The sequence below is a fragment of the Morone saxatilis genome, unplaced genomic scaffold (genome assembly GCF_004916995.1).
Source record: "Morone saxatilis isolate NCDOM2014 unplaced genomic scaffold, NCSU_SB_2.0 Contig15, whole genome shotgun sequence".
Classification (NCBI taxonomy): domain Eukaryota; kingdom Metazoa; phylum Chordata; class Actinopteri; family Moronidae; genus Morone; species Morone saxatilis.
In genome coordinates this window covers 10398392-10409159 of record NW_023339707.1, presented here as the reverse complement: position 1 = coordinate 10409159, position 10768 = coordinate 10398392, and the positions used below count along the sequence as shown (strand labels likewise).

Here is a 10768-nt window from a genome sequence, read left to right as displayed (position 1 = left end):
AAAGCAGGTGCACTGGAATTGTCCTAAAAACACATTCAGTCAGAGCTAGCATCAGTTGTAAGACAAATACACAGTATGGTTGTTGCAGGTGCCTAATTGGAGTGATTAAAATCCACACCACTCCAGTCAATTCTAGGTTATTACCGACAAAATTGAAAGTAACCGTAGTTTATAAATTCACTTACGTCTTTTACTTATTTTAGGGTATTCGGAGTGAGTGCATTGCTTGAGCCTTAACCATTTAATCAATGATGCTTCAATAAAGGGTGTTCAGAAACTCTAACTGTATTATTATTAATACGTAGCTTTCTAACGGTGTGTAAATTATTCCCATATACTGTGCTCATTATGTTAAGACTTGGGCTTGAAGCATGCGTGCAAGCAGGAAGAACCTTTCAACATACTCAGTTGCTTTGTCACAGGGGAGATTGGGATGAGCGCTTTCGTGGAGAGCCCCTGGTGTGGTCTGGAGGAATGAGGAAGCTGGCATGTGTTATGTCATGCCTGCGGCTTGTGTGCTTAGATCAAAACACCATTAGTCTCTTTGTCTTGTGCCACTGTTTGAGATAGAATCTTGGCTAGGGAATACGCTGGCACTTCCTTGACTCCCGTGGTGTGCCATTTGTGAGGAATGAAAAAAAATTGTTTGGCACGCGTAAAGGCTTCGGCTCAGGGAAAAGTTTTAGCCTTATTGGTTATATGCGCATAGATTCTTGAAAGGCAAGATTGGCAGAGGGAAGTTCAGGTTTTTTGGTGGCTTTTTCGTGTCCGTGCAACTTTTAAAGTACTCCTGAGTTCAGAGTTTTCAGTCAGTACGAACAGAAGCACCTCCAAAACATTTGAAGTTCATTTGGAAGTAGTGCGTTGTTTTTTTTCTTGTTGTTGTTGTACAGGGGGCTTCAAACATGTTTTGTGGGATCAACAGACATGGCAGCTACTTAAAACATACAGGTTATTCAGTTCAGTGATGAAAAAGAAAAGTATTTGCAAACCTTCAAAGAACAGCAAGATACCCTCAGTAACTGTATAAATAGCTCCCACAGTCAAAAAAAACAAAAAATATAACAGATTCTTAATTGCTGTCTTAGGTATTTGGTTTAATAATTGAAAATGTAGTGTAAAAGAACCTCATAACGGTAAAATACTCTCATCTGATTAGGACTTGATATCATTATCACCGCCACTCTTCCACAGAGATGCTTGGTAAATCTTTGATTCATGTGTGCGGTGAATCAAAGTATGCAGGATTAAGCAGAAATTTCACGTCCTCTACTACTACTAGTCTCAACTCGAGCACCACCAGAAAATGAATTTTAAATGACTGGAGGCACTCAGAGCCGTGAGATGAGCCTCACATGCAGGAAAACACTGATCGAGCTGGTGTCTGCAGATCAAGTGAAGCCACAGCTTAGGTGATTAAAGATGCAGCATTGTATGCCATTTTTCCAGGTCTCGTCGAGTGTGGGAGTCTGCTCTCATTCATGATTCAGAGCTGGGTGTGTGTGATTGTGTGTGGGGTGCTCATGCATTTTAGTGTGAACTTTATCTTCATCTGGACTCTTCAACCAACGAGACCTGAAGTACCCTTCTATTAATACATTTTTGAGCCCTGAAAAATTGATGGCAGCGGAGAGATCGGGTGTAGTGGAGAGGGTCAAATCAACTGCCATCACTGTCAGCGGCTGTGGATGACTGAGCTACAATGTGTGGTTTATCAACCCCAGCTGGTGCTGTCAGAGAAGAAGAGGAAAAGAGGTGTCACTTTGACAACACTGAAATTTGGAGGAGGGATTTGTCTCCAGAAATCTGAGACTTCCCTCAACACAAGCTGCTTTTCCTCAACAGTCAAATAAAATGAAGTGCTCAGTTTTATATCCAGGCTATGTGCAGTTACATGGCATTTATTCCACATGATTACATGAACATCACAATTTCCAAAAACACAGGTTACCTAAGATGAGGTCTTCCTATTCCTTATTTCATCTGACCAACAGTCCAAAACCCATTTATTCAATTTACAATTAAATGAAACATAGAAAAGCAGCAAATTATCACATTTGACAAACCCAAATGCTTGGCATTTTGGATTGATAAATAACTCAAATCATTCATTTATTATCAAAATGGTTATTGAATAATCCTCCAAGGAAAATATGCTAAAATTTTGAAGACTAGACATCATCTGGAATGTTGGTTATTATGATAAAGTGGCATTTGGGCATTTTCCCCTGAAAATTGAAATATTTATCAAGAAGTCAGAGACGACATCTCTGAGCTGCACCTGACATTTTGCAGATCTCCTCTCATCATCATGACTTGCCTCTAATTAAAATGTTTTCATCTCCCAACATCAATCACTGCCAGTTTGGCACACTTTTAGTAAACTTGTGTCAAAGCTTTTGAATTTCACAGATAGCATTTACATTTCCCCCAGAAATGGACAATTTTGTGTAAGTACTTGAGCTGAAATGTCAGCTTCATAGCTAGGAATATGAGGCACTTCACAGAGATAATGCTGTATGCAGCATGTCCATCACACAGTCGGCAGTGGTTTAATCATTACAAAGAAAGAAAGTAATTGTAAATGCATATCATTTATTGCAATGAGATTTTGTATGTTATTCTGCATTTCTGTCATCTGCATTTGTGAAATGAGAGGCTGAATTCAAAGCTGTTGTGTTACATTTAAACGCAGTTGAGTTTGTGCAATTTGGGTCAGGAAATGTTTAGGCCAGGACTGTCACTCTAGCCTTGATCATATTCCATTTTTCAACCACTGGCTTTTTCCAGACATGAAAGAGGGTGGAACTTGAAAGGCAAAGTTTGAAAGCCTTCCCTATCATTAACTTTTATTTCATACAGCAAACAAATGAGAGAATCGATTTGGGATGAAAGTAAGCCATTGGCCTTGTCACTACCACTTAAGGTCACAAGGGTAATTAATTTGTACTGAAGAGGAATCAGATACTGCCATGGACAAACCCCTGACTCCCTCAGCCATCATCTGAGCTTCTTTGGATCAAAAGGATGTCTTTTATCCCCCCCCACTAACCCCACTGTCTGATGTCTCGTGTCTCAGGGCTCACTGAGTAATAGAGATCAACAGGGGCCAACCGATACCTTTAGGAATGAACAGTTCACACGTTTTGGTTGCGCTTGCTTATAGTGCTGTCAAAGCAGGATAAATTAAATTAAGATGACCAGAGTTATTAAACATTTACATAGCTGACAAATCAATTACTTGAATAGTTTTTGAAAACGTGAAGTAAGCATATGAGTGTCAAATTACAGGAAATGTTCAATCTTTAGCCTGTGGTGACGCATGTATTTAATAGTCAAAATAAAACCTGGCAATTTGTCTAATTTAGTATAGATAGAAATGTCGGATGTTATCTATGTATTTGAATAACGTGGTATAAATGTAAAGCTGCAATACAAAGTTTTGCTGAATTCCTGGGCTCCTCTATTTCTTTTAAAGACTTTGTATAGAGTGATTTATTCTGCGCATCTCTCACAATTATTCCCTCAAAGGAGGAGCACTCCAAAAATATCCAGGAGCATAAGAAGGGATTTGAAGTCTCTCTGTTTTATTATTAAAAGCCAACATTTACTCATGACATTTGCATCCTAATAACTGCAAGATAAATTGGAACTAAGATGACACTCTAAACCCAATCTCCATAATGAGATTTATAGGGGAAAAGTGTTGCCTTTAATGGTTTAGTACACGCAGAAGGAAGAGTGGTGTAGGCGAACGTGTCAGGGACGCGCAGTTGATATATTCACATAAGCATCAGTATGCTCTGTCATGCCTTTCAGTGGTGCAAAGATAAGAGGCGTGCAGATAACTGAGAAACTATGAATGTGTAATCTTTCAGTTGTCGCTGCTTTTTTGGCACTTGTCTCTTGATAGACTATACTGTATGTTCTTATTAATTTTTTCCTCTCATTTATTTCAGCACGCTGATCGTGTGTAGTCAGAGGAATCTGTGCCATCAGTCAGTTAAATGTACCAGGGAGAGTCAGTTTGAGCAAAGACAATGGCTAATTTCCTCTCTACATCCTTTCTCACTCCATAACTGGAGTATCTCACGCAAACATTTATCCGCTGCTTTATCAGAAAGGATCTTAGAGATCAACCTGTCAGAAGTGTTAGAGTATTTAGACAAACAAATACATCACTGTTTTTCAGTGGCAGAAGAAATACTTCACATTATCATTTCACAACTTTTTTGGGACTTCATTTGAGTCTTAGCAGGGATAAATTACGGTTAAGTCCTTGAGAAAATCAATTGTGTGAGTCTCCTGGGGGACCGAAGATGGTTTCGCCCCACGTACAATCATCTCTTTATGTCAGAAATACATAATCCCTCCAGCTCAGACGAATTCGAGGAGCCAGGACAGTACTTTATTACATGCTAGGGATGTGTCTGACAACCAGCTTGCTTTTTGTTTTGTCTCAGCAGGTTTGAGTACAAGTAAGCAATCCCTTTATGTTTTTCTTGCAGACATGATCCCCATTATGCAATGTTAAGCACTCCTAAGCAAACTCTACAGCACAAGTTTTTTGTAAGTGTTTTGCTTGGACAAATCATTTTCTGTGTTTGCACAAGATAGAGTGGTTTTATGATTATTCTCACAGATATACATTATACCCAGACTATCACAGTATCTGCAATCCAAAACAGAGCTTCTATTCACCATTTTACCTGGAAATGTTTTGCAAAGATTAAATGTTATTAGCAATTATTTTTTCAGGGTATAATTTTTACCTTGCTCTTGTGTTTTATATAATTAAAGTGATAGCAAACATGGACAGGTACTGTCCTTGTGAAATAACACCATCTGATGAGACCAGTGGATCTGAATGTCTAATGACTTCCTCCTCCTTTTTCTTTTCATTTGACAGAAGAACGGTGAAAGTGCTGGAAAGGACAAAGCCGGGATTCTACACACCTGTGATTGGATGTGAGCTTGTATTGACCCGAGACCATTAAAATGGAGTTGCTATGGAAACTTATACTGCTGCTGTCATTGGTGGAGTGTCTGGCAGGTAAGCCTCCCAAACAGACACTTTTTTAATGTTGTTAGCACAGGGGCTATGAATTGTTATTTATAGATTTTTTTGCGATGGCGCCTTGGCATACAGAACAGATGGCACTTAAAAGTAAAATGGAAAACTAAAAGGCTTTATGGCGCCCAAAGCTTTCCACCAATTTTACAAATGATAGGAAAGGTTCACCTTGTTGTCTTTTCATTGGCAGCTCAAGGCAGCAAATCAAATCAACATTCCTTCAGTTGTGCATAGCAGCTATTTCTCTCACTTTTTCCCCTGGCAGTGAATCGTGTTGGAAAAGAATAAGCCAGGTTTCTATCTCTGAAAGACAGTCCCTATCTAGCAGTTGAATGTGCAGTCATTCATTTGAAAGAGCCCCTCAATTGTTGCCTTAATTGAGATTGCACTGGTAGTAGTACAGAAATCTTGTCATTGATCTTGCTTTTAATGAGAGACCTAATTTTCCTCCCTTACAAAATGTTCAGGGTCAAATGCTAGCTCTCTTCAGAATGTCTGAAGCTGAGAACAAGATGAATAAGGGCTTTGTTGCATGAGCACAGTATCTTGAGGAATGAGTAATCTTTCATGTTGCCTTGCTCCAAATCAGCAGCCCCTCCTCACAGCTGGGACCTAAAATAATTAGTGTGCGTGCGTGTGTGCATGCTTGTAACTGTCACTGTGTGTATTTGTTTGTGCATGCGCTTCCCTTTCAAAAGCACAACAGCACGTCGGCACCTAAATTTGCCTACATGGCAATTAGCACCACTTATCACTAAATCCAATACACATCAGTGGATGTCTAATGAGGCTTTCCTCAGGGAACTGTGATTCACTATGGGATTAGGATCTACACCACAAGTCTGGATCACATTTTATGTCCTATTTAAGCATTCTGTTAAATATACAGACAAGTAAATGTCTTTGACGTTAGTGGAAATCACTGCCACAAACCTGGCAGAGTTTTGATCTCAGACAAACGGCTTCGAGGAGACAATTCAAGCCTGCAGTCTTGATCAGAGACTTGATCCCAGACACAAAATATGTTCTTGCAATCACGAGGTGCAGAAAACACATTCAGAGTTATCTATTCAAAGCAAATTAGTGCTTAACAAAGGAGCAGAGGGCAAATCGTTTCTGAAGAGCATTGTGTTGCACAGCCCTTGCCTCACTCTTGAGGTTCACGCTCACATTTGGTAACACAGAGTAACCAAGCATTAATATTCAGTATGGGGTTACATTACATATGCTCTGCTTGCATAACAAGTATGGCGCAATATAATATACCTCCAAAGCCTCTGCCTTCTAAAAAAGACATGTTAAGCATTTTAATATTCAGACGTGCCCTACTGGCTAGAGAAAGCACAGTGTGAGGGTGTTAGATAGGTGCTTCTAGGTAGGTTATTTATCCACACTTGGAAGTGTGTTTTTTTTTTTAAACAGAAAGCATCGGCTGTGTGGGAGAGCACTGGGGCCAAGGGGAAGTTATTCCCATAGCGAGTTCATCGGGAGTTAACTAGCTCCTCCCATTCCTTTCTGAGGGTTTGAACGGCCCAAGGCAGGGGCGTGTTCTATATGTATGTTTGGGCGAATGAGAGAGAGAGCGAGGGAGCAAAGAAGAGGTGTTGAGGTTCAGCTAGATGCATTTTGCCCCACACAGATGAAGCTAACCTTCAAACAGCAAACCACTTCCAGTACTGGCTCAACAGTTTCCATTTGACAGGTGTTGTTTTGTCATATAGTCATAACCTGGTTGGTAGAGTGTGCTCACAAAGGTGTTTTAACAAGAGAGTTCCATTTTGTAATCTTTATTTGTAAAGACTGGAGAAAGGAGATGGAATTTCTGTTTAATTAAAACACGGCAATATTTGAAAATATTAAAATATATCAGAGCGATCTGATTATTTAGCGCTTACAATTCCCTCTCACTTCACAACCACTTGCCAAAAACATAAATAATTTAATGCAAAATGTTGATTTCAAAACATTTTATTATGCTGAAGCTGAATGAATTTACAAGTATCTGCCTAAAAGTAATTGGCAGGAGTGTAATCATAGAAACCTCTGTAGCTGGCATTGAAAGGCTACAATTTAACAGCACCAGAAAATTGCTGTTTAGGCTCTAACCAGCAATCTTTGTGTTTTGTGCTCTCGGAATATTTCAGAATTAACATTGGAAACATTTTCCGTGGTTTATTGAGTGGCTGCCTACAGTTTCAGAGAAGTAGTGTATTTTTGGCACAGGTTATTGATGTTTAATTTGATGAAAAATCAACAAAATGTCTTGGACTTGTTGAACGTGGAGAGATATGATTAGATGTCTAGTGTTCAGAAATCACTCACCTCAGACTGTGTTTATGGGCCAATCAGAACTAAGTATTCAACAACGCTGTAAGTACTTTTTATTGTGCTTAGCTGAAGTAGCTTGGCACTGTAGCTGTCACTTGTGTGATGGTTTCATTGAATATTGAGTTCAGTTTGCGGTTGTGCAACTTTAAACCTGTACGCCTTAAAGGAAAGATTCACATTTTATAAGTCTATCTGTCTATTTTATTATATATATATGTATATATATATATATATATATATAATAATGTAATAATATGTCCACAAGTGTTATTGGTTGCTGGAATTGTTCCTCCTGTCCATACTGGTTGCGAAGACATTGGTTCCTAAAGTGATGGGGGACAAAATCGTCAGTCCTTGTTCTCAAAAATAGATTAAAAAGACTGTAACTCATGGAAGATACCTGGTTGATTTGTCTAAATGGAACTGCTGCTCTCTACACTGCAACAATTGCTACACTCATATTAGCTAAGGTTAAATGGTGGGATGCATTGTTACACTGTGTATTTTGTCCCCCATCACGTGCACTGAAATACCATATCGAGGAGACGCAGCCAGTATGAACAGCAGGAATTATTACAGAGACCAAAAACTATTTAAATAAATAATGTACGCTGTACATTCACATATTGTTTTTAAGACTTAAAAAATGTGAACCTGTCTTTTAATATGACAGAGCCAGCGGTCACCTTAAATGCAAGACTTGTAATTTTACTGCCACTACTGTTCATTTACAGCAGATGCAAGTGAAAATGAAGGGCTACTTATGGCCAGCATTATAATCTCCTACAACTACATTTACTTTGCTCTGTATCCCCCGGTGTGCATCCCAGAGACGACTGGAGTTTCAAATATTGACTTACCTCATTGATTCATCAGAACATGGCAAGGCCTTTTAGGAATCCTTAAGCAAGGATTTTATTGCATCTTTGAAGTTCTGTATATGTGAAGATGTGGGATATTCCCCAGTGAATCATCCTCCCATAGCTGGCTGTATTTTCGCTTCATCCAGGAATGAAAAATCATCTAATTTAAATGGGTTTGCATACACAGTGTAGCGTTGATTATAGATGCATAATAATGAATCTGCACTGTGTATCATTTGTTGTAAATACATCACTATCAATTAAACATTATTATATGTGTTGGGAGCTATGAGCTCCTTTTACTGGGATATTTCAGTTTCTGTGTCTGCTGATGCTGAAGTTACTAGTCTGTAAATATACATGTCTACACTAAAGTGAACATTTTACCTTTTTTCATCTATATACAAGCAAAGACAGAACAATAATTATACTATTATAACCTGATTTATATTCATTAGAAAGAATTAAACATTTAATTTGAGCATTACACCAATCACTCACACATACAGTAGTTTAATAAGAGAGTGCGTGTTCTGCTGAAAGACAAATTAAATATGATATGTTGGATTTGTTTCACACCTTATTAACAGCATTTATGAGATTTATGTCACATTTTGAAAGAAATATTTACAAAGTACAGGAATCCACTCTGTACACTGCATTGTGAAAAAATAAAAACTACTAATGGTCAAATCAGGCATTTTGTAAGTTACAATGGTTGGAAACATGGTACAGTTTTATAGCATGATGAATGTTTCTATTAAGGTACACCATAGCAGCTGGTAAGTGACAAATAACATTCTAACCAACTTTGAAGAGGAAAAGGTAGGGATATTACCACAATTAGATGACAAATGGCATTCTCAGAAGCAATATGTTCCTGAGTTTATGTAGACATTCAATAGAGAGAACAAGAACAAACAAAAAATAGCTTTAATTTGCCTTTCCAACATATGGAGTTGGACCTAATCAATTCTGTGTTTCCCCAGTGAACACGGCATTGGATACCCTGGATACAAGGGCCATTATTGAATTTCAGATGCTCTGGCTATGATTAGCTAGAGAATGGTGTGACATGGTTGGACATTAGTTGGGAATGTGTTGGTTACATTATTCTCCTCACAGAGTGTGTTGCTGAAAATGTAATTAACTTAATTAACGAGAGTCTGTAGTATTGTACAGTAAAGTACACCCTAGCTGATAGTCATAGCAGTAAAGTATGGCCAGGAACATTTCGTATTACTCTTGGGCTATTTCATTTTATGTGTTTCTATCTTCTCACTACTGAAATCATAAGAATGTGGCAGTCTCAATTCCCTATTTTTCCTTTTCTACCTATCAAATTATTAACAGTTATTTACTGTTCAATGTTTCTATTTTTATGAGGGCCTTAAAAAAAATAAGTTGCACCGATATTTCAAACATTTTGACGAGATTGAACCTATACCTTGCTCAAAACAACCCAAACTGTCTTTCTGCTCTGGAGTAACATTTGCTGCCCCTGAATGAGAGACCTTAAAGGTGTACCTTATCGGCCTGGACAGAGGGGAAAGATGCTTTAAAAAGCAAGATTGGCTTTTTTTATTTGATGCATAAAACCCTGAGCTGAAACGAATGGATTTGGGACCTCACAAACGACCGATACCTCCCCCACAGCCGACTCCCAATGTGCCTGTTTATTCATGCTGAGGTAAGCTGGAGGAATTCATTTGCTGTCAGCTAGTATTGAATTTGAGATTAGTTTTTATTTCAGCCTCCCAAACAGCTCCCTCTGCCTTCCACTTGTGCCTCGATGCTGAGTCTTGTGTTGTCTGAGGAGCCTTCGAAAATGGCTGCCCATATCACCATCTGGCAGCAGGTGACAGATGTGAGTGGGGGCAGCAAAAAAAAAAAAGACCCGTTCATAATAACCTCCATCTCTGTCCTGCGGCATTGTGCAGTCAACTTCCTGTTAGGATTCTGGATCAGTAAACTTCTCTGATAGAGAGCTTTTTCATCATTTTGCTTTCTGTGCTCTGAGTTGGACCTGCCATCAGATTCTGACATTCTGGTTTCAACATGATTTCTTGACTCCCTCAGAGATCTTAAAAGCAACTATCTGTCAACTAAAGCGTCAGTGTTGATTTTAAAGATGCCCTCCAAACATATAAAAGTAGTCTGCTTGGAAAAATAATGTGTCTGTGTGTCTGTCTTTTCTGCAAAAAAGTAGAATTTTCTAATCAATAATTAATATCCATAAAAAGACCTGTAGTTCTTTTATCTTGTTAAAAATGACAGAATCTATACATTTGCAAATTTTGTTCATTTCAGTTTGTTTTCCTGCTGGACACAAGATGTCTCCTACTTCACTCTTCAGTGTATGTACACTGGTGGTTTCTACATTACACTGCAAATTGGACCAGGATTGACTTCCAGACTGTTTGCGATGCCCCGCCCCTTAAAATCAGATTTTCAGTGATCACAGAATACTTTCCAATTGCAGCAGATGAATGTGAAAACATCC

General features: G+C 38.6%; 1 protein-coding gene across 1 annotated transcript in view; it reads left to right on the top strand.

Moving 5' to 3' along the window:
• Nucleotides 1-4946: 4946 nt before the first annotated feature.
• The window catches only part of cntn3a.1 (contactin 3a, tandem duplicate 1), a 64064-nt gene continuing 58242 nt past the window's right edge, over nucleotides 4947-10768 (top strand). The window contains exon 1 of the mRNA XM_035656787.1: nucleotides 4947-5053. Coding sequence (XP_035512680.1) covers nucleotides 4999-5053 — 55 coding nt within the window. The 5' untranslated portion in view covers nucleotides 4947-4998. The remainder of the gene's footprint in view (nucleotides 5054-10768) is intronic.